Source organism: Indicator indicator, chromosome 14 (genome assembly GCF_027791375.1).
Source record: "Indicator indicator isolate 239-I01 chromosome 14, UM_Iind_1.1, whole genome shotgun sequence".
NCBI lineage: Eukaryota > Metazoa > Chordata > Aves > Piciformes > Indicatoridae > Indicator > Indicator indicator.
In genome coordinates, this window is record NC_072023.1 from 25,571,137 (window position 1) to 25,594,873 (window position 23,737).

The 23,737-nt window shown below is 47.3% G+C and overlaps 1 protein-coding gene across 1 annotated transcript in view; it reads right to left on the minus strand.

Moving 5' to 3' along the window:
• Positions 1 to 23,737, minus strand: part of CACNA2D4 (calcium voltage-gated channel auxiliary subunit alpha2delta 4) — a 205,158-nt gene that overhangs the window by 112,338 nt on the left and 69,083 nt on the right. Inside the window, exons 15-22 of the mRNA XM_054386414.1 lie at positions 23,317 to 23,394; positions 21,598 to 21,678; positions 16,080 to 16,154; positions 12,651 to 12,737; positions 7,012 to 7,083; positions 2,336 to 2,397; positions 618 to 685; positions 438 to 483 (exon numbers count right to left, since the gene is read on the minus strand). Coding sequence (XP_054242389.1) covers positions 438 to 483; positions 618 to 685; positions 2,336 to 2,397; positions 7,012 to 7,083; positions 12,651 to 12,737; positions 16,080 to 16,154; positions 21,598 to 21,678; positions 23,317 to 23,394 — 569 coding nt within the window. The remainder of the gene's footprint in view (positions 1 to 437; positions 484 to 617; positions 686 to 2,335; positions 2,398 to 7,011; positions 7,084 to 12,650; positions 12,738 to 16,079; positions 16,155 to 21,597; positions 21,679 to 23,316; positions 23,395 to 23,737) is intronic.

Consider the following 23,737-nt stretch of genomic DNA (forward strand, 5'->3'; position numbering starts at 1 on the left):
GCATCAGTGGTGATGCTATTGGAACCGGGGCCATAAATCACCTTCACGCTCACTAGAAATTAGATCTAGGCTCAGCTCAGGAGAATGACAACCAAAAATAATCTCTTACTAAGCTTGCAAACACAATTTCCTGACAAGTCTGACATACTGTAGGTTTGGTAGCACAATTCTGAGCAACATAAGGAGGGACAAAATAAGACAGAGCACAGAAGACTGATGATAAATTTCAGGAGATGTTTCTTAGGGGAGGGAGGTGCTAGGCTTTGGTGGGATCTCCCGTGGGAAGAAGTGGGACTGAATTGCCTGGAGACCATCTGATATTGGCAGGTATAGCCCTAAACAACACAGTTTTCTGCTCCAGGCCACAGAGGGTGGTGAACTCAAGCCAAATTACTGGGAACTTGGCCTGTGCCATTGACAGGACTTCCTCCACTTACCATTCATTCGCTAAAGACAGGTCTGGCTGGAGCAGGTCATGCAAACCTGAAACCAGGTAAGACACAGAGTGTTGAATTAGGTAGCAGGCAGGCTACACAGCTGAAGGGGAAGGGAAGCAGTGAGGTTCAGAGTAGCTACATTGTCCTTTAGCACATCATGGGTGTTTCACATTAACCTACCTTCTTCCACTGAAGTGTTCCCCAGCAGAATGTACTCCCCATGTCCCCTGGATAGCACAACACCAAGGCTGCAGGGAGAAGGACAAGAGAGGGCTTGTCAGCAAGGAGAGGTATGATCCCTAAACATGACACTGCATTCAGAGAATCACAGAATTGTCAGGGTTGGAAGGGACCTCAAGGATCATCCAGTTCCAACCCCCTTGCCATGGGCAGGGACACCTCACACTACAGCAGGTTGCTCACAGCCACATCCAGCCTGGCCTTACAAACCTCCAGGGATGAGGCTTCCACCACCTCCCTGGGCAACCTGTGCCAGTGTTTCACTACCTTCATGGGGAAAAACTTCTTCCTAATATCCAAACTGAATCTACCCTCTTCTGGTTTTGTTCCATTCCCCCCAGTCCTATTACTCCCTGACATCCCCTGCAATTACTACTCTTAAATATATGAACTCCCTCTACAGCTGTTAAAGAACATCGTCAAAAGAGGATTAAGTGAGATCTGGTTTCAGCAGAGAGGCTGAGGAACCTGCCTGTAGAGCTATGACACATTTGTGGTGACAGCTTTTCTGTCCAGCTTTGTAGTTCAGGTCAGTTTTCAAATGTGTGCCAATTTCCAAATGTATGCCAATTTCTAAGCCATTTCAGCCATTTTTGGTGACAGTTTTTTGTTCTAGCTTTGTAAGTTCAAGTTAAAAATAACAGTTTTCAAATGTGTGCCAATTTCAAACCATTTCAGCCATTTTTGGTGACAGTTTTTTGGTCCAGCTTTGTAAGTTCAGGTCAAAACTAACATTTTTCAGATCTGTGCCAATTTTAAGGCATTTCAGCCATTTTTTGGTGACAGCATTTTTTGTCCATCTTTGTAGGTTCAGGTCATCAATGACATTTTTCAGCTGTGTGCCAATTTCAAGCCATTTCAGCTGGGGAAAAAAATCACATTTATTTATTTATTTAGTTCTTTGTCTGTTTATTTATTTATTCCTTAGGTGATGTTTCAGGACTTTTGGTGTCTAACAATGTTCTATTTAGAGCCATGCACCAGAACCAAACCCACATTTGCTGGAACTTAAACTTGAAGGTGTCTCATCTCTCTGAAATGAAACAAAGTTCTTCACCTAAGGGGTAGCTTTTGGACTCTGAGCTTCAGGTAAGTCACAATATTCCTTTGTAGTTGATCACAAAAGAAATGTTTTAATGCTTCTAGAGGCAATGAAGTCAGTTATTCGTGAGCTGTAGCCAGTTTTATGAAGGGACCAATTTGCTCTCCTTGATGAGCCTCTCCCCTGTGAAGAGAGACTGAGAGCCCTGGGGCTGTTTAGTCTGGAGAAGAGAAGGCTTAGAGGGGATCTGATCAATGTCTATCGATAGCTGAGGGGGCCAAACTCTTTTTGGTGGTGCACAGTAATAAGCCAAGGACCAATGGATACAAACTTGAACACAGAAGGTTTCACCTCAGCATGAGGAGAAACTTCTTTACAGTGAGGGTGACAGAGCCCTGGAGCAGGCTGCCCAGGGGGGTTGTGGAGTCTCCTTCTCTGGAGACTTTCCAAACCCACCTGAATACATTACTGTGTGGATTACCCTGGGTGATGCTGCTTTTGGCAGGGGGCTGGACTGGATGATCTCTGGAGCTCCCTTCCAACCTCTGACATTCTATGATCTGTGATTCTCTGACTTGTGCTACACTGCACTGGTGCCATGTGAGTCCTTGCTCACCTGAAGGGTGTGCCAGCAATGTCCGTGAAGAAATAATCATTGGTGAGGAACAGAACACGTTTCTGGAATGAGAATATGGATAGGAAAGTGAGAGACCAACCACCAGACCAAGAGCATACTGATTGATGGTGGTACCTAGGATATGTGACCCCAAGGCTAAGCAAAAGCCATTGATCCTTACCAGCACTTCACACCTTGCTAGGGATGGATGGAGCCAGAAATCAATGTGCTGCATTCAGCAACTTGTGACTTTCAGGATCCAAGCAGCCACTTTGTCTTTCCATCTAGGGCTTCAGTGAAACCTTTCTTTACTTCAGGGCTCCTGCACAGGCTGATGGAAAGTGTGGGGAGAAACTGCTCCCTGCCTTGCACCCTCTGAGCCAGCACCCTGGGGCTCTGCTGCTCTTGTGCTATACAGAGCAATCTCGATGGCTTTGCACTTCATCATCCCTAGCAGGAATGGGGGAGCTCAGAGGGACAGGTAGGAAGGGGAGGTGGGGTCAGAGAAAAGGCAGGATGGCAAACCTACCCAGTGTGTGGGTGGGCAGCCAGGGCCAAGTCTCTCCACTCCCATGGGAAATGCTGAGATTCCTGACATTTACTTTTATTCCAAACTGGGAGAAAACGTTAACATATTCCAATGTTGTTAAAAAATATCAGTTAAAAAAAAACCTCCAAATTTATTACATTTTTAAATTGGGGGGGAAAAAAAGTGCTGATTCAAGTCCAAGACTTTTTGATTCACATGAAAGTATTTTTTTTTCCAGGCTGATATTTCACCTGAAGCTATTTCACATCATTGAATGCTGCCTCAGAACTTCAACTGTGTGCCAGATTGGCCTTTTCCTGTAGGAAAGTGTTGATTGCAGTGGAATTCTTTTCCAAAGGAGGGAAGTTTTTTGAAACTTTCTGTACATCCCTTGTGCTGGTATGTGAACCCTAATATGTTTTAAATCCTAGCTACAGCCTGAAAATGTGGTGAGAAGATGTGTGGGGGAGGCAGGGAGGGAAGAGACAACCCCAAGGGTTCCCCAGGGACAGCTGTGCCTGCTCTTACCTGCTCAAACCACACCAGAGTGGAAGTGAAGCAAGCCATAAAGGGTGAGCCAGCACTAGCTTCACAGTGAGCTTGTGCACACAGAGGGTGGGCTGGTACGGATTTCTGTTTGGTGAGGAGGTGGCAGACAGCTCAGCCTTCCCTCCCCTCTCTCCAAGCATGGCAATGCTGTACTGCTGAGCAACAGGGTCCAAATCTTGTACTGATCTGAGATGTCCCCAGAGTGCTGTGATACCCACAAAGAACATGACATGATGGTGTTTTGGTGGCCTCCCTTTCCTTGCCAGTCTGATCTGATGGTGGAGAGGAGGATGCATGGAGAAGAAGTAGACCTGCAGGTGTAGGCCTGCCCCTGGGGTAAAGGATGTAGTAGAAAATGGCCCAGGGCACCACTACTCTGAGAGCCTTTCCTTCAGCAGATCTGGTTCTGCTCATTCTGAGATGCCCCTCTTCTGCACAAGTAGCCACTCAGCACATGCACCTTGTAGAAAGGAGGGCAAACCTGTGTTTGGGCAGAGGGAGAAGATGGCTGGCTAGCCCTGGCTAGCCCTCCCTGAGAGAGCTGGAGGTGTCACTGCTTATCCAAGGGAAGGAAGAGCCAAGCAGAGCTAAGGATGATGGGGCAGGGCTTTGCTGCGTTGTGCAGAGCAAGAGGGAAGAGAAGAACATGGCTGTGCTGGCACAGAGGTAGGGTGGCTGACCAGCAGCACCTGTGGGCTGGCAACAGGTGTGTCCCCAGGCTTTGTATTGTCACTGCACCAGGCAGTGGCAGCCAGTGCTGGCTAATGTCCTTACCAGTGGTTTGCCACAGCTCTTGTCCCTGCCCTCGCTCCTTTGCTTTCATGGCCACAACCACTCTGTACCCTACCCGCAGGCAATGCCCTTTTTGCCACCAGATCTCTCTAGCAACCACCCCTTGTCTTTAGTCCTTATTTTGCCCTTCTCTCTCACTCCACTCTCAATCCCTTCCCTGGATCAACCTGGGGAATCATGTTTACATGGCTGACAATCATTTCTCTCTCCTTCACTCAGCTCTTTCTCCACCCTCTGGCTGCCTCCTTCCCTTCATTTGAAGACTCTCTCAGCACTTCCTTTGTTTAATCTGCTGCTCTGCTTCATCACCTAGCAGGGTACAAGTGACAATTGCCAAGTTTCACTTCTGGTCCCCTCTTGGTGTGTATTCTGCAAATAGTAAAAGTGTCACACACTCAGCTTCAGTCTCCCAGCCTCCTATTATGCTTCACAAGGCTTGCAGAGCTGCAGAATGAAGCAGATAATAGCTCCTGCAAAGATACTTTTTGTTGTATTTTTCTTTTTTACCCTGGGTGGGAGAGCAGAAAGATTCCTCATCTCTGGATGACTCAGAAGAAATGGTATTGAGGTGCACAAAGGCAGAGAAAGAGGTTAACACAGAGAAATAAGCACTCAAGACTTACAAAGAATAGCCCTGTCTGGAAAACTCTTAATTGCTTTTCTGACAGAATAACAAAGATAATGGATGTAGGAAATAAAGGACATGCAATGGATCTGGGTTTATATAAAGCACTTGAGACAGCTTCTCATGGAATTTTATTCTAAGTAATGAGTTAAACTGGGCTTAAATCAGATGTGGAATGAGAACCAGCTGCAGTGCTGTAAACAAAAAGAAAACAGTAAACAAGAGGGCACCAGGGGAAAAAGATCTAATAAGAGGGAAAACCAGACTCTGTCTTAGGAACCGTTACATGCAGTGGATTGTAAGATAAAATAAAACAGCATTTCTCTGCATACTGAACAAAAATCCCAACAACCCTAAAAATTATAAAGGCTGGAGAAAAAGAAGGGGTGGGATTCATGTGGAAAAATAATTGGAAAAATAAAAGCAAGCTAAGAAGCAGAGAAACCAAGGCATTAAGGTGGAGTGTGGGAGGGAGAAAGAATTAAAGGGATAGTAAAAACAAGACAGGGGGCTCCCTGTTCAGAACTCTCCTGTTGCAAACAATAGATGCTCTCCACAGAACAACAGGGAAACAGTGATCATACAACCCAGTGAAGCCCTGGTACTTATGTACCAGAAATGATACAACGAAGGAACAAAAATAATTGCTGGACTGCTTTTCTGGGCCACTCAATTCAAGAAAGATGTTGAGATGCTGAAATGTGTCCAGAGAAGGGCAACAAGGCTGGGGAGGGGTCTGGAGCACAGCCCTGTGAGGAGAGGCTGAGGGAGCTGGGGGTGTTTAGCCTGGAGAAGAGGAGGCTCAGGGGTGACCTCATTGCTGTCTACAACTACCTGAAGGGAGGTTGTAGCCAGGTGGGGGTTGGGCTCTTCTCCCAGGCAACCAGCACCAGAACAAGAAGACACAGTCTCAGGCTGTGCCAGGGGAGGTTTGGGCTGGATGTGAGGAAGAAATTTTTCACAGAAAGAGAGAATGGCCATTGGGATGGGCTGCCCAGGGAGGTGGTGGAGTCATCATCCCTGGAAGTGTTTAAAAACAGACTGGATGAGGCATTCAGTGCCATGGTCTGGTTGATTAGTTAGTGTTGGGTGAGAGGTCGGACTTGGTGATGTCAGAGGTCTTTTCCAACCTGGTAAATTCTGTGGTTCTGTGACTGAAAAGTGTGTGAATATTTCAAATGCAGGTGCTGACAATGTCCTGGAGAGGAAGGGCAAAGCCATTGACAGGTACTCAATAGCTGCAAACACCAAGAGTAGAGAAAGAGAATTTAGTTCCAAGATCTAGCAGTGCAAGCACTGAGAGGAAGCAGAGGGGTGTCTCCATTAGGAAATGGCACCACTTCAGCAGTGGCTGGGAGCAGTGGGGCTGTTGGAACTGCTGCTGACTGTGGCTTAGCATGGGAGCAGTTCAGCCAGCTTGATCACTGAACAAAAAAAAAAAAATGCTCCCCTATAAAAGATGGAAACTTTTCCTGAAATATGGAAGACTTCTGGCCAGTGTAACTTGCAGGACTCTGGAGTGCTTCCAAACAGGAACTGCTGGAAGCCAAAATCTTTGGGAGAGTTAAATAAACTTGGATGAAAAAGTACCAGCGAAGGTAAAGGGAGAAGCCAATTTTGCACCCATTCCAAAGGAAAATGTATAGCCCCCACATTAGAGCTGGTAGGGAACCTTCAAGGGTCTCCATTTCACCAGGGCTTCTCATAAAATGCCTGAAAATATTTGCATAGAAACTTAATCCTGGACCTGGATAAAGGGAATCTCATTCTGACAAAGTTTTCCTGAGTGTTTTTGAGTAGGGGAAGGGAGCTAAGGAAGTCTCCAAGCCTCTTTTTGTCTAGGTCAGCTCAGTATAGTCTTCCCCATTCTAAATTCTTGAAGATCTCTGATTCATTTTACAGCCCTATAAACAGTGAGCAACATGGCTTTGGGATTTTCCTGGACAAAGCAGAGAGCTCTGAGGCATTTTCGATCCCTGTCAGAGCAGAGTGTCACTAGGTGTGAAGAGCACCTCTAACGATGCTGTGTTCTGTGCCTTTGGCACGTGTGTTGTGTGAGTAGTGAAACAAAATCCTCACACTTAGAAATGCTGAGCATTAGAGCCATGTCCTTTGGGGTTCTTCAGCACCCAGTTCCCATCCCCTTTCTCGTGTCACCCGAAGAGAAGGATAATTTCTTACCCCTTTATCCACAGGGACCTTCACATCCATAGAGAGGTAGCCTGTTTCCCCATTGATCATGGCAGTTCTCAGCTGCAGAGGTGAGCAAGGTCAGTGTTAGTGTCTCCAGGCAGGGCAGGAATTAACAGAGCCACTTGTCATAACAATGCAGGGATGGCAGAAGAGTGACTGAAGGCTTTCCCCCCACCTCCACACCCTCCTACAGCTCTGTGTTGCTTCTTTTAAACTGAGGAACCTATTCTCAGTGGCCAGGATCCTTGTTCAGTCAAGATGATAAGTGACAGATGTAATAATGGCTTCTGCTGAAAGCTTGTTGACATGGCTTTTTAGCAAAAGGGAAAAACCTGCAAGCTATGAAGTTCCCAGTCCAAGCTTCAGGCTTCACCATTTGGCAACTAGAAAGTCATTAGCAAGGTGCTTTGGGAGCCTGGAAAAGGAGACACCTGAGAAACTCAGTAACTGCTCCAGACTGACTTCAAAGCTGGTGGACATTTTCTAAACTGATTTATAAGTTACAGGCTGCACACAGCACCACTTCTGACCTGCAACAAAGCAGCTGCTCAACACAGCAAAGCAAGACTGTCTGATAGCAGAGCAGGCAGTGAGAAGACCCTTTTAATTCAGACCAGGTTCCAAAGGCAGAAGGTAATTGGCACAGTGAATCCCAGCCTCTTGCAAGACAGAGCCAAGGAATTTTTCCTCAAGTGCAGAAACTTTAACTTAAGGTCCAGCCTGCCAGAGCACATCAGCCTATTGCTTCAGCCTGGATAGGAAAACCAGGTGAGAAGTCACTTATCCATTCACACAAATTGCTTCCAGAGACAGGCTTCCATTCCAGGTACTGGCCAGGCTCACAGCTTTTGCTGTACAGGGCCACGGTGCTGTTTATGATGGCTGTTTGATGGGGGTTATTTACAGACCTAGAATGAGAAGCTTGTGTTTCCCAAGGCCCACATCTTGGAAATCAAAACACTGACTGGGACTGTTACTCCTTTTTGGCTAAGAGTGTTTGACCTCCTGCCAGACACACAGCAGGGACCCTTTGCACAGAGGGGTCCAGTTCTGGGCCCCTCAGTTCAAGAAGGACCTCAGGGAACTGCTTGAAAGAGTCCAGCACAGAGCCACAAAAGTGCTGAAGGGAGTGGAACATCTTCCTTATGAGGAGAGCCTGAGGGAGCTGAGGGCTCTGTAGCTTGGAGAGGAGGAGCCTGAGAGGTGACCTCATTGCTGTTGATAAAGATGTGCAGGGTGAGTGCCCAGAGGCTGGAGCCAGGCTCTGCTGGGTGATGCCCAATGCCAGCACAAGGGGCAGTGGTGGAAGCTGAGGCATAGGAAGTTCCATGGAAACAGGAGGAAAAGCTTTTTCCCTGTGAGGGTGAGAGAACACTGGAACAGGCTGCCCAGGGGGCTGTGGAGTCTCTCTCTCTGGAGATATTCCAAACCCTCCTGGCTGTGTTCCTGTGTGATCTGCTCGAGGTGCTCCTGCTCTGGCAGGGGGGTTGGACTGGATGAGCTTTGGAGGTCCCTTCCAGCCCCTAACATTCTGTGATTCTGTAATACTATCTGTTCTGGTCTGAGAGCCTGCAGCACTTTCTGTGGGGTTTAGATTTAGTTCAGTTGTTGCTTCACCCATATCTTCTCATATGTCAGGCAGTGGAGCAGTAGATCAGTGGGTATCTGAAATCTCCTTGGATCTCCTTAGCTCCAGATAGTCTGCAGGCTGCTTTTCCTGTGTCCAGCCCCCAGGTGACAGTGGCTGTAGAGAGGTGTCACAGTCCTGGCTTGCTGCTTCTTCCACAGTAGCTTTTCCTGCATTATTAAGTCAGCTGTAGTGCTGGTGTCTAGGAGCCTAAATAACAATGATTGCTTTTTAGGCAGGACATTCCTGACAACACTTTGAAAAATGTGTATCAGAGTGTGGACAAATGGTCTGCTGAATGCTGAAGTGCTTGTTCCTGACACCCTGTTGTATGCTAAGGGTCCACCACCTCCCTGGGCAACCTGTTCCAGGGTCTCACCACTCTCATGGGGAACAACTTCTTCCTTATGTCCAGCCTGAATCTCCCCATTTCCAGCTTTGTTTCCTTCCCCCCAGTCCTATCACTCCCTGACACCCTCAAAAGTCCCTCCCCAGCCTTTTTGTAGCCCCCTTCAGATACTGGAAGGCCACAAGAAGGTCTCCTTGGAGCCTTCTCTTCTCCAGCCTGAACAGCCCCAACTCTTTCAAGTCTGTCCTCATAGCAGAGGAGCTCCAGCCCTTCTCTGGACACCTTCCAGCATGTCTGTATCCCTCTTGTAACAGAGGCTCCAGAACTGGATGCAGTACTCCAGGTGGGGTCTCACCAGAGCTGAGTAGAGGGGGAGAATCCCCTCCCTGGCCCTGCTGGCCACACTTCTCTTGCTGCAGCCCAGGCTCTGCTTGGCTCTCTGGACTGCAAGTGCTCACTGCTGGCTCATGTTGAGCTTCTCATCCCCCAGCACTCCCAAGTCCCTCTCCTCAGGGCTGCTTTCCAGCCAGTCCCTGCCCAGCTGGATTTGTGCTTGGGATTGCCTAGACACAGATGCAGGACCCTGCCCTTGGTCTTGTTGAACTTCATGAGGTTGCCATGGGCCCAGCTCTGCAGCCTGTCAAGGTCCCTCTGGATGGATCCATTCCCTCCAGCTGTCCCAGGACTGATCCCTGAGGGACTCCACTTGTCCCTGGCCTCCACTGGAACATCGAGCCATTGACAGCCACTCTTTGGGTGCAGCCATCAAGCCAGTTGTGTATCCATCTTGTAGTCCACCTATCAAACCCATGTGTCACCAGTTTGGAGAGCAGGATGTGGTATGGGACAATGTGGAAGGCTTTGCTCAGGTCCAGGTCAATGACATCAGTTGCTGGCCCCTCATCTATTAATGTTGTGACCTTGTCATAGAAGGCCACCAGATTTGTCAGGCAGGATTTGCCCTTGGTGAAGCCATGCTGACTGTACCAAATCTTCTCTGTCCTTTTGCTCTTGGCTCAGAACTAGGACACAACCAAACAGCAAACTCTCCTGCTGCAGCCTGTGCTGTCCCCATCACTGCTAACAAGTGCTGCTGACTCCTGTCCCCTCTCTGCTTGTGTGCTTCAAACCAGCACTGACATGCAGTGTACCTGAGGGATCTCACTGCACCTAGGTGCCTTGCCACTCCATTTCAACATCTTGGCAGACTAATTTCTTCTTTGGTGGTTCTGTCAAGGCTGACGAAAATCTGTTTGGGTGACAGCTCCCAGGCTGCTGGGAGGATCTCTCAACCCTTCTTTTTTTCTTTCTTTCTTTTTCTCTCCTCACACTGAGAGTAATCCTGTGTTGCTTCACAAGCCCAAAGTCTGCCAGGCTGCAGGCAGTGCTATTGTGCATCAGTTGGCATTCTCCAGACACTGCCATCTTCCTCCCTGGGATTTCTTTATAGCATTACACATCATTAGCTCTTGGGCATATTTTTCCAGTCAAGATTTGCTGCTTATCAGTGTTGCTGAGATTCTGCTGCAGCTGCTGTTGAGTCTGTTGTTGATCTAATGCCACAGCTGCAAATCTGAGTGTTGAAATGTTGGCAGCCCTCTGCTGCAGTGGGTGTATCTCCAGAGCCTCTAGACTTGCTGAAGTCACACTGCAGATACCAGCCACGTCACTGAATGTCTCTGAACCCTCAGTGACATCAACCTTTCTTTCTTCTGGAAGATGAAGTACAGGAAGACAATGTGGCTTTGGTTTTCATGCCTCTTTCCCTTATTTTTTTTTTTTTTCCCCACTGGATAGTTATATTCTGAGTGCATAGGGACAGAACCCTTGCACTTTGCATCATATTTGCATTGAGGTATTGATGACAGGATCACAGGATGTTAGGGGTTGGAAGAGACCTCTGCAGATCTTTCAGTCCAACACCCCTGCCAGAGCAGGACCATAGAATCCAGCACAGGTCACACAGGAAGACATCCAGACAGGGCTGGAAAGGCTCCAGTGAAGGAGACTCCACAACCTCTCTGGGCAGCCTGTCCCAGTGCTCTGGGACCCTCACAGTGAAGAAGTTCCTCCTCATGTTGAGGTGGAACCTCCTGTGCTGTAGTTTATATCCATTACCCCTTGTCCTATCACAGGGCACAACTGAGACAAGCCTGTCCCTTCCTTCCCGACCCCCAGCCCTCAGATATTTATAAACATTTATTAAATCCCCTCTCAGTCTTCTCCTCTCCAGACTAAAAATGTTATTTGGTGTTATTTGGACAGATAGAAACATGATAGCCATACAAATATAACAGCAAAGCAAAATCTTCTAATTTTCTGGACTTTCTGTGTTGTTTTGTTGGGGTTTTTTTTATTTATTTATTTTTGGGTAAAATAGTGAACTGGGTAAACAGGAGCAGCTCTAGAAGTGGTTCCAGAAAGAGAGAAAACTACAGTGGGAGACGAGCTTCTACAAGAGTTCAGCAAATCCACACAAAGCCATTGGCAATCTTCATTTGCTTCCATTGCATGTAGAGACTCTTATTTTTGTCTTGCTTTCCATGTTTCACACCCAGTTCCACTGTGCTTGCTATCTCAATTTACCACTCTTCCAGTTCCCAAGTTCCTTTGGTGTGACCCTTTGTACCTGGCCTGCACTAGCAGCAGTACCTACTTGGGTCCTCTTGCTGGGCAGCTCATTTCTCCTACCTGTTTAAGTGGATATCTATAGCATCAGATCCTTTTACCTTGGCAGTGCCCCCTGTAATCCAGTAGCAGGTGTCCTACACCTCATTTTATCTTACTCCAAATACAGTTCTTATCTTAGTAATGTCAGTGTCCCCTGTAATCCAGTAGCAGGTGTCCTACACCTCATTTTATCTTCTTTCAAATTCAGTTCTTATCTTAGTAACCTAAGAATCTATTATCTTCTAATTCTTCTGAGTAAGAGAAAACCAGCCCCAGAGGAACCTCTCCATCTTCTCATTATATCTGGGTTCCTAGCTGTGCAGCATGGTAATGTGCAGCTGTTGAGGTGCAAGATGTTTCTTGTCACTTGTGAATAACTTTGCTCAAGGGGCAGTGGAAAAGGTTATTTTCTAATCCTTTCTTCTGGTCAGCTCTTGTTTTCAGTGCCTTCACACCTATGCAATAAGGTGGTTTCTGGAAATCCCTTTATTCTCAAATGACAAAGTCCCTCTCTGCTCTTTGTCTGTCATTAGAAGTGACTGCAAGCTTTAGTCTCTTTTTGAATGTACTTTCTTCCTTCTTGCAGATCTCATTAGTTGAGTGGCTTCAGCTATATCTAACATACTACATGTTAGGGTAACATCAATGAGACACTTCCATACTCCTAAGCTATCTTGGCTTTGTATTAAGGCAGCATTTGCAAACTGGCTCCCTGGAGCACTCTCCAATGTGCTCCTGCCAGTGCTTTCCCTCCCTGTTCCCTGAGAAGGAAAACTCATACTGAGAAGCAAGACAAGCACTTTGTAGGTGAGCATCATCCTCATTCTCTTGTAGACTGCTAATCTCTCTTAGAAGCAGCCAGGCACAGGAGAAAACCAGGAGTGCCTGCTGCTCCCTCTGCCCCTTCTGGACAGGCACACAAGGTCGTAGAAAGAAGGAGGTACAAAAAAAAAAAAGCTAATTTCACGTTCTGATACTCACTATTTCATCCTGGTCTTCCCATTCCACTTCTGAGAGATCTACGCTGTTGTAGTTTGGCTTAGGCTTTAGTTTCTTTCCTTCTTTATACTGGCAGTTGGAAAGGCAAGGCAAGGCAAGGCAAGGCAAGGAAAGGCAAGGGAAGGCAAGGCAAGGCAAGGAAAGGCAAGGCAAGGCAAGGCAAGGCAAGGCAAGGCAAGGCAAGGCAAGGCAAGGCAAGGCAAGGCAAGGAAAGGAAAGGCAAGGAAAGGCAAGGAAAGGCAAGGAAAGGAAAGGAAAGGCAAGGAAAGGCAAGGAAAGGAAAGGAAAGGAAAGGAAAGGAAAGGAAAGGAAAGGAAAGGAAAGGAAAGGAAAGGAAAGGAAAGGAAAGGAAAGGAAAGGAAAGGAAAGGAAAGGAAAGGGAAAGGAAAGGAAGGGAAAGGAAAGGAAGGGAAAGGAAAGGAAGGGAAAGGAAAGGAAAGGAAAGGAAAGGAAAGGAAAGGAAAGGAAAGGAAAGGAAAGGAAAGGAAAGGAAAGGAAAGGAAAGGAAAGGAAAGGAAAGGAAAGGAAAGGAAAGGAAAGGAAAGGAAAGGGAAGGGAAGGCAAGGGAAGGCAAGGGAAGGCAAGGGAAGGCAAGGCAAGGCAAGGCAAGGAAAGGCAAGGAAAGGAAAGGAAAGGCAAGGCAAGGAAAGGAAAGGAAAGGCAAGGCAAGGAAAGGAAAGGAAAGGCAAGGAAAGGAAAGGCAAGGAAAGGCAAGGAAAGGAAAGGAAAGGCAAGGAAAGGCAAGGAAAGGAAAGGAAAGGAAAGGAAAGGAAAGGAAAGGAAAGGAAAGGAAAGGAAAGGAAAGGAAAGGAAAGGAAAGGAAAGGAAAGGAAAGGAAAGGAAAGGAAAGGAAAGGAAAGGAAAGGAAAGGAAAGGAAAGGAAAGGAAAGGAAAGGAAAGGAAAGGAAAGGAAGGAAAGAGAAAGGAAAGAGAGAAAGAAAGAGAAAGGAAAGAAAAAGAAAGAAAGAAAAGAAAGAAAGAGAAAGAAAAGAAGAAAGAAAGAGAAAGAAAGAAAGAAAGAAAGAAAGGAAAGAAAGAAAGAAAGAAAGAAAGAAAGAAAGAAAGAAAGAAAGAAAGAAAGAAAGAAAGAAAGAAAGAAAGAAAGAAAGAAAGAAAGAAAGAAAGGAAAGAAAGAAAGAAAGAAAGAAAGAAAGAAAGAAAGAAAGAAAGAAAGAAAGAAAGAAAGAAAGAAAGAAAGAAAGAAAGAAAGAAAGAAAGAAAGAAAGAAAGAAAGAAAGGAAGGAAGGAAGGAAGGAAGGAAGGAAGGAAGGAAGGAAGGAAAGAAAGAAAGGAAGAAAGAAAGAAAGAAAGAAAGAAAGAAAGAAAGAAAGAAAGAAAGAAAGAAAGAAAGAAAGAAAGAAAGAAAGAAAGGAAGAAAGGAAGGAAGGAAGGAAGGAAGGAAGGAAGGAAGGAAGGAAGGAAGGAAGGAAGGAAGGAAGGAAGGAAGAAGAAGGAAAGAAGAAAGGAAAGAAAGAAGAAGAAAGGAAGAAAGAAAGAAAGAAAGAAAGAAAGAAAGAAAGAAAGAAAGAAAGAAAGAAAGAAAGAAAGAAAGAAAGAAAGAAAGAAAGAAAGAAAGAAAGAAAGAAAGAAAGAAAGAAACCTGAGTAAGTGGTTAGGTAACTTCCTAAAATTAACCCTTTCAGAACTGCTCTGTAATTTGAAAAGCAGAGGGGTCTTGTTTATTGTCTGAGCAGGAAGGCAGTGTTTGGGTGGAAGCTTTCTTGGTCCCATACATTTCTTTATGTGGACAGTGCAGGGCTAGGAGAGTTCAAGATGGAGAGGCTGATCCAGGAGCAAGGAACAGGTAAATTTCCAGGTAAAGACTGGAAACTCCTTTGTCAGAGCATTTTTCTAAACAGATCACTACAACACACTTGATTCCAAGCAGCCAGGTTTTCCTCCACATTTAAGGGTGTAAACCATTAACACTATGGTACCAGCAGGAGAGGTGTTCTGATGGGAAGGAGGTTTTGCCTCCACTGACAGAAAGGTAGGCTTCCCACCCAGGGCTAGCTGACTCATGCAGGCTATTTCACTGTAACCTTCAAGGTGAAGGAAAAGGTGCCAAGCAGATTAAGGGAGGCCAATTTCAGGTGAGGGATAAAGCAGTGCCCTTGGCTGCTTTGCCTTGCCCCATCCTGGAAAGATCACAGAGTCACACAAGACATCCATTTGGAAGAGACCTCCAAGCTCATCCAGCCCAACCTCTGACCCAGCACTGCAGGGTCAGCACTCAACCATGTCCCTAAGCACCAGCTCCACACACTGTGCAAACACCTCCAGGGATGGGGACTCCAGCACTGCCCTGGGCAGACCATTCCAATGGCTGAGAACCCTCTCTGGGAAGAAATATTTCCTAGCATCCAGCCTGCACCTCCCCTGCTGCAGCTTGGAACCATTTCCTCTAGAAGATGATGCTCCCCTTCTCTTCACATACCAAATGAGCTACCTGTGCTTGTGGTGCCTCTGTGCAAAGCTGCCTTTTCCAGACAGCTGCTGTGAAGCCCTGTGGTGGCAATTTCTGTTGCCAATAACCACACTGACACTTCTAGCATGGATTTGTGCCTGCAGGCATGTGTGTGAAATGTAAAATCCTTGCATGTTGTGTTTGCAGACAGATGTGAGGTCTGGAGCCACATGGTGGTACCATGAGGGAGAAACATTCTTGCATCTTCTCCGTCAGAGGCCTTCGCATTCTGCTGGTCTCTAAATTGTTTCTGACTTACCAGAATCTTGCTAAGATTTGTGGTATTGGACCCTGCTACTCTCAGATTTCCAAAATGCCCAACACTGCTGGGATGCTGCTCATGTGGAATGCTTTCCACAACTGCCTGAAAGGAGGTTGTGGAGAGGTTGGTGCTGGTCTCTTCTCACAGGGAATTAGTGATAGAACAAGAGGGAATGGCCTCAAGCTGCAGCAGGGCAGGGTTAGACTGGACAGTAGGAAGATTGTTTCCCAGCAAGAGTGGTCAGGGATTGGAATGTGCTGCCCAGGGAGGTGGTGGAGTCCCCACGCCTAGATTTGTTTAAAGGTGGTTTGGATGTGGTGCTTGGGGCTATGGTTTAGGGGTGAGCCTTGCAGAGTAGGGTTCTGGGTTGGACTTGGTGATCCTGAGGGGCTTTTCCAACCTGGTATTCTGTGATTTTGAGAGATATGCCTGAGCAAAAGGAATTGTTTCTTCAACCTGGCAGTGACCCCTTGCATGGACACAGCTACTCCTGCACCCACAGCACAGCAGGCACTCACGAACAGCTCTCACAGGCACTCTTATGGAGAGCAGACAGGCAGAGAGCCTTACACATCCTGCACAGCTGTGTGCATCTATACATCTGTGCATGCAGAACTGATTCCTCTGGCCCTCATGTTCCTGAGGGAGCCTTGGAGGCCTTTCGAATCAAAGCTATACATACCAAGGGACGGAGGTCCGGGTGTGAAAGGATGTAGCCGTTGTTGGTGTTCAGGAAGGCGTATCCATGGACACCCAGCTGGAGAAAGAGGCATTAGAATAATTAGTGCTTTAGTTAGAAACTGTTGAGTAATGGGTGCCACTGATACCCTGGCACCACCACCCTTCAGCAATATTGTCCTTCTAAAGGTATTGACCAGCAGAAACCCCCCACTCTTTCAAGTCTGGCTCTTTGTCCAAGCAGGCTGACTGTGCTTGGATGCACAAAAGGATCTGTGTACACATTCAGAAAAGGATGCACCCCTCTAAAGTCTGATTGTCCTTGTGGACAATTGCCACCCAGAGACAGAATAAGCTCCCCACAGAAGGCTCAGCAGCATTGCACAGAAAATGGGCAGCAGTGGGGAATGTCATAAACCTGCATACCCAGCAGGTCGAGGGAGGTGATTCTCCCTCTCTACTCCACTCTGGTGAGACCCCACCTGGAGCACTGTGTCCAGTTCTGGAGCCTCTGTTATAAGAAAGATCTGGAGGTGCTGGAACATGTCTGGAGAAGGGCCACAAAGATGGAGCCACTCTCCTGTGAGGACAGGCTGAGAGAGTTGGGGTTGTTCAGTCTGGAGAAGAGAAGGCTCTGAGGTGACCTTGTGGCCTTCCAGTATCTGAAGGGGGCTACAAGAAAGCTGGGGAGGGACTTTTGAGGGTGTCAGGAAGTGATAGGACTGGGGGGAATGGAACAAAACTAGAAATGGGTAGATTTAGATTAGATGCTAGGAAGAAGTTCTTCCCCATGAGGGTGGTGAGACACTAGAACAGGTTGCCCAGGCAGGTGGTGGAAGCCTCATCCCTGGAGGTTTTTCAGGCCAGGCTGGATGTGGCTCTGGGCAACCTGCTGTGTTGTGTGGTGTCCCTGGCTGTGGCAGGGGAGTTGGAACTGGATGAGCCTTGAGGTCCCTTCCAACCCTGACAATTCTGTGATTCTATGAAACATCACAGAAAGAGCAGGGACAGTCTGTGTGGCCATCACAACACAGGCACAGCAGTGAATGAATGAACAAGTGAGTACAAAGCTTACAGATGGAAATCTGGTTGGGCTTCAGAGAAGCCCTGCATTATGTTTCAATCTTGGCAAGAGCCGACCTAGCCTAGGCCAAGTGTGAAGCCTGTAGTTTTCAAATGCTTTTTAAGGACTAGTAGGCTCCATTAAGAGCACACACTGGCTGACCTGATCTGCAAGAGATTTCCCAGAGAGCAATTACTCAGATCAAGTCTGTATTGGAATACAAATTCCAGCTAAACCCTGAGTTGCTAAAACCCTACTGATAGCCTGTGCTTGCCAAAGGAAGGGGTGTCCCTGGCAAAACAAGAGTGGTTAAGGTTTCTGTCTTCAAAAAAAAATATCTCTATCGCAGCTTTCTATTCCTACAGACACAATCCTGGAAGGGTAGCAGTGGGGAAGTCATTTACCATCTGGCTGTGCCTTTTTGGAGAGAGTGGGTCCTGCATTTTGCACATCCCAGATCAAAGCTTCAGACACCCTCTACATGAAACTGTTGGGTTTTTTCCAAGGCACACTGAGCTCAGCTCAGTTTGGCAAGAAGGAAACCGAGCCATTGTGTCAGGACTACAGGAAGCTTCCTCACTGCCCTATCAAAGCTGGAACTTCGCAGCCTGGTAAGTGCCATGAGGAATGCACAAGCTCTCGAAGGCTGCAACTCTGGAACTGGTCCTTTGTAACTCACGTCCCAGGAATCTCTAGTTGAGGATCCTGGTTTTCCAAACTCAAGTTGAAAGAGCTTCTAGGAAGTTGTGTCCTGCCTCCAAGGTTGTTATGGGTTGAATTAGATGCCCCCAGCCATTTATCTTTGGGTAAATCTGCCCAGGGGAGCAAATCCTCCACACTCAGAATTTGGAAGTAAAAGTGGAATTGTATTTACAAAAGGAAATAAATATAACAGTATAAAATGCAACAAAAAGCTACAGAATGTTTATGTATTTCCATACATATACACAGCATAACAACAGCACAGGGCAAAGAGGAACCTAATGAGGTTCAACAAGGATAAGTACAGAGTCCTGCACCTGGGAAGGAAGAATAAACTGCAGCAGTACAGGTAGGGAGGTGATCTGCTGGAGAGCAGCCCTGTGGAGAAGGACCTGGGAGTGCTGGTGGACAACAAGTTCTGCATGGGACAGCAATGTGCCCTGGTGGCCAAGGAGGCCAATGGGACCCTGGGGGGGCATTCAGAGGAGTGTGTCCAGCAGATCCAGGGAGGTTCTCCTCCCTCTCTACTCTGCCCTGGTGAGGCCCACCTGGAATATTGCATCCAGTTCTGGGCTCCCCAGTTCAAGAGGGACAGGGATCTGCTGGAGAGAGTCCAAGGGAGGGCTACAAGGATGCTGAAGGGACTGGAGCACTGCCTGGGGAGGAGAGGCTGAGAGCCCTGGGGCTGTTTAGTCTGGAGAGGAGAAAACTGAGAGGGGATCTGATCAATGTCTCTCAATAGCTGAGGGCTGGGGGTCAGGAAGGAAGGGACAGGGACAGCCTCTGCTCACTTGTGCCCTGGGATAGGACAAGGGGCAATGGATGGAAACTACAGCACAGGAGGTTCACCTCAACATGAGGAGGAATTTCTTGACTGTGAGGGTCACAGAGCACTGGAAGAGGCTGCCCAGAGAGGTTGTGGAGTCTCCTTCTCTGGAGCCTTTCCAACCCTGTCTGGATGTGTTCCTGTGTGAGCTGTGCTGGATTCTATGGTCCTCCTCTAGCAGGGGGGTTGGACTGGAAGATCTCCAGAGGTCACTTCCATCCAAACATCTAACATCCTCTGATCCTGTGATCCTGTGATCCCCATACCTTTGATTCAGTGCCTTGTCCCCTGTTGGGAACTAAAGGGCCCCAAGACAGTTATACAAACCACACTCTCCCTCTTGTCCGTCCCTGTACCTTTAGAGAAGCAACAAAGAGAAAGCCCAAGGTCAGAGGGAGCACAGCATGAAAACCACAGCTGAGCAGAGCCCAGTGCCAGCAGGCAAAAAGAAGAGCAGAAAACTCTGCTGCAATATGCAAGGTTTTCAATACTCCAGTCATTTTAACCTATCTATTGTTACTGTTCTTCAGGCCAACTGAATCAGAGGGACTTACCACCATTATAATGTCAACTCTGAGGAGTCCACCCCCTCTGAACTGTCTGAAACCTTGGGAAAATTCTGTTTACAAGTAAATTTTAGTTTCAAACTGTAACAAAGGTAAAGAGCCCCTATTACAAATGGGATATGGACATGCTGGAAGGTGTCCAGAGAAGGGCCACCAGGATGAGCAGAGGGCTGGAGCTGCTCTCCTGTGAGGACAGAGTTGGGGTTGTTCAGTCTGGAGAAAAGAAGGCTCTGAGGAGACCTTCTTGTGGCCTTCCAGTATCTGGGGAGGGACTTTTTAGGCTATCAGGTAGTGACAGGACTGGGGGGAATAGAATAAAGCTGGAAGTGGGGAGATTCAGACTGGACATGAGGAAGAAGTTCTTCCCCATGAGGGTGGTGAGAGCCTGGAATGGGTTGTCTAGGGAGGTGGTTGAGGCCCTATCCCTGGAGGTGTTTAAGGCCAGGCTGGATGAGGCTCTGGCCAGCCTGATGTAGTGTGAGGTGTCCCTGCCCATGGCAGGGGGATTGGAACTGGATGATCCTTGTGGTCCCTTCCAACCCTGACTGATTCTATGACTTCTTCAAATCATTTCCCCTCCTTCCCTGGCACTACTTGGAGGAAAGAACAGTGTCCCCCCTTGGCCCAGAAAAAAAGGTTTATTGTGACCCATGGCTTTGGAGTGATGTGAAGGGAGGAAGATGAAGAGGTATTAATTAGTCTTATGGAAAAGATGTGTGGATAAAAATGGAAGCTGCTGGTCAAGGTTCCCCCAGACACGAATGAGCTAGCTGAGGGCATGCCCCCCAGCACTCACAGCTCCTGCATTGCCTGAAGCTGCATGGGAATGGTCTGCCCTGCATCGTTGTTTGGAAGCACCACACATACTCATAGCTTCTGACAGTGCTTTCAGTCCTGGCAGTCTTCAGCAATCAGGCTTTGGACAGCTGCCTAACTGCTAGTAGCTGTCTGAGGGCTGCTTGAGAGAAAGAGAAAGCTTGAAATGGTAGCTGAGATCTCCTGACTTCACAGCAGTCCTCAGTGGTGCTGGCTGGCTCCTGGTGTGCAGACTGACTGAACAAATGTTCACTGACCAGAATTTGCAGCAGACACCAAATGCTGCAACTCCGGAGAGGTTTCCTAAGGAAGAATTTTTGTTGTTTCTTTTTTTTTTTCAGATATATTGAACACAGAGCTAGTGGAAAGTTGTTGGATTGGCAGAGAGCAAATCCTCTACCTAGAGAGTGAGAGCCAACTTCTCATACACTGTCCTGCCAAGAAATCTTCCTGCTGATCTGGAGAAAGGAACTTCTAGGCAGGAGAGAAAAGTTGGCTCTCTGTAGTCCTCAGTTTTTCTGCTAAGGACATTGACAGTGGGCTCAGTTTATTGTCTGCCAGCTGGCACAGCAGCTTTTGTCCACTGGCAACAGAGCAAAAAATCCTAATTCTTCCGAGATAGGCTGTCAGATCTGTGTCATTTCTGAGGACTCAATGTAGGTGACCATTGTGTCAGGTTACACCCAGCCCCACAGGGGGGTGGGCTGAAAAGAACCTAGCCCCCAGGAGGACACAGAAACCTGACCCAGGTGGTTCCCCATCCCAGGGGGAGGGCTCCCTGGGTCAAAGTCTAATCCACTCCCTCTTCCTGTCCACCCAAGCCTAGTTAAGGGGAGCCATGTCCTGCCCCCTCTCTCTTGCTCCTGCTCCTTGCCTGCCCCAGAGGCTGCTCCTGCTGCTCCTGCTGCTCCCTGCTGTTGCTGTAACCATGTGGTGGGGCCTGCTCCATGCTGCACCCAAACCCCTAAGGACTGCATCTAAAGAGAATCCAAAATCCATCCAGAGAATCCTATGCCAGCTGGGCCTGGCTTTGGAGATATTTTTATTTACCCTTTTTCCTTATACCTTTGTAACTTTCCTTTTACTCAAATGCCTTTTAGATTTTGTTAAACTTAAGTTTTTACTTCCAAATCGATTCTAGGCTGTTTCTTTTGTGATTTTTACCTCTCTTTTCTCCTGCCTGATTTGCTTTCCCCTACTGGGCAAAAAAGGGAGAGGGGAGGCAATCTAAATCTGTTCCAGCTGAGCTTTTGGACTCTGGAAAAGCTTAAACCACAACAACCATCAAGATGCAAAGGTTCCATGACTGGTTTCTGATCTATTGGATCATGACCAGCCCTTGTGTTTCTGAAGTAGCCTGAGTGCTCCTAGCAGTGAATGGTTTCCCATGAGCTATATGGAAACCACACATCACCATGTCCAGCATCTCTTGCTTTACACTCATTGCTCTTCCTGCAGGCAGAGGAATGATCTTTTCAGCTGTGCTCATGGAAGAATGATTAGGAACTCTGCTGTACAAAAGAGCAAATTGCATTCATCTCAGCCTTACCTTGTAGCGTGGAGCAAGTTTTAACAACTCCCTCAGTGGTACATCAGAGCCCACCACACCCAGGAGAATGCCATGAGATCTCTTGAAAAACAAAGGAGAATCCATTTTCAGAAGCAAAACTTTGGTAGCTCTCTACCTACATGCAGGTTAGTATTGCCTTCCTTCTAGTCCCTCATGTGTTCTCTCAAGGTTTGTATGGATATGATAATTCAAAACCAACTAACACAGCTCAGAAAGTCTCAAGGAGCTGCTGCAGAGTTTATGGAGAGGAGCATTTCTACAGCTCCCTCAGTGGCAGATCAGAGCCCACCACACTCAGTGTTTGTGGAGAGGAGTATTTCTCTCTAATACCTGTCAGCATTTCTAACTATGGTTCAAAAGGAACACACAATCACGACAACAAATTTTGAAGGCAAACCCTTGCATTCAGTCTGTTGGAATAAGGGCAAGGGCAAGGCAATCCTGCAGAACAGCTTGGATCAGCTGCTAGCTTTTTTTTACTTGTCAAGTGGAAAAATGTTAATTTAGGAAAAAGGAATGCAGGAAATCCCCAGGAAGTGAGGAACTGGTTGTTTAATAAGAGAGCATCATCTGGAGAGTATGATGGAAAAAGGGCACACAGGCTCCCACTGCAGCACCCTTAGAGATTATTAGAGATTAAGGCCAACCTCGGGTGGAGATGGTAGGACCTGGATGAAGAGTTCATGCCCTCTGCAGCAATGGTAAGGTTCTCTCCAGCATTTTAAAAGGATGCTGAGAAACTAGAATTGGTATGGGAAAGAGTGTTTAAAGGCTGTCAAAACCCAGGGGAAATGCCCTGATGACAAACAACCTTTTAATCTTATCAAAATACAGACAGGTCTGACTTTGTTGAAGTGTGGAAGATGCTTCCCAGGAGAAGATACCAAAGGGTACAGGCTTTTTAATCCAGCAGACAAAGCCATTATGGCAGGAAGGTGAGGTCAAACTAGCTGAAGGTGGAATTTATACAGTAGCTTTTAATGAGGAGTGAAACAGCAGAAGGATAGCTCAGGGCTGGATGCCTTTCTTCAATGACCCTTTTGCCAAACAGGAGGTTGTCTGGCTGGTGAAGGAGCCTTCCCATAAAGGTCTGCAATAAAATGCACAGACTAGACAAGATAATGACCTCCTCCAGCCTGAGACTTTATGTGAATTAGGCTCAGTTTGAAAATGGAAAGGATAAAATAGGGAGAAGTCTCATAGTTTAGGGGCATTTGGAAGAAAGAGTGCTCAGATGAGATGACAGACCAGGCAACCAGCACCACAACAAGAGGACTCAGTCTCAAGCTGCACCAGGGAAGGTTTAGGCTTGAGGTGAGGAGAAAGTTCTTCATGGAGAGACTTGTTAGCTGTTGGAATGTGCTGTCCAGGGAGGTGGTGGAGTCACCATCCCTGGAGGTGTTCAAGAGGGGATTGGATGTGGCACTTGGTGCCATGGTTTAGTAGTCATGAGGTCTTGGGTGACAGGTTGGACTTTGATGATCCTTGAGGTCTTTTCCAACCTTATTGATTCTGTGATTCTGTGACTATCATTTTGTCCGATAAATTATCAGCCACACATCCTGCCAGGGGTCTCCTGCAGTCCCTTAATGACCAGCTCTTCTTAAAAGAGCTGTTGGCTTAAAAACCCCACAAGGGTCCCCTGGATCCTGTCCCCTCTGCTGGCTGGAAGGGGAGGGAGGCCGGCACAGCACTTACCGTCTCGTTCTTTTTGCTGAAGACTGGCATGGCCACTGTGGTCATAAGCAACAGGCTTTGAGCCTGAGAGGCAAAGAGCTGCCACAGAACAATGAGCCACATGTTAGCAAATGCAATACCACACTCAAACAGGCACTGGAATTCCCAAAGACCCCAGATGTTGGTTACAATTAGCCACCTCCTCGCCTCCCACGGCCCTCTAAAAAGAGATGGCAGCACTTGGCAGTTCTCTGTATCCAAGAGGATCGTGGGATGGATGCTTGCTTGTGTGGGGTGATGAGGATGGGATGAAAGCCAGTGAAAGGTGTTGAAGCAGGAGAAATTAAAGAGCTGTTTGAACGAAGAGACAGGAGCCTGTAGAAGCAGTGGCGTGATCTATACCCACCAGGCTTTGGGAGTGTAGACAGGAGTGCTCCAGCAA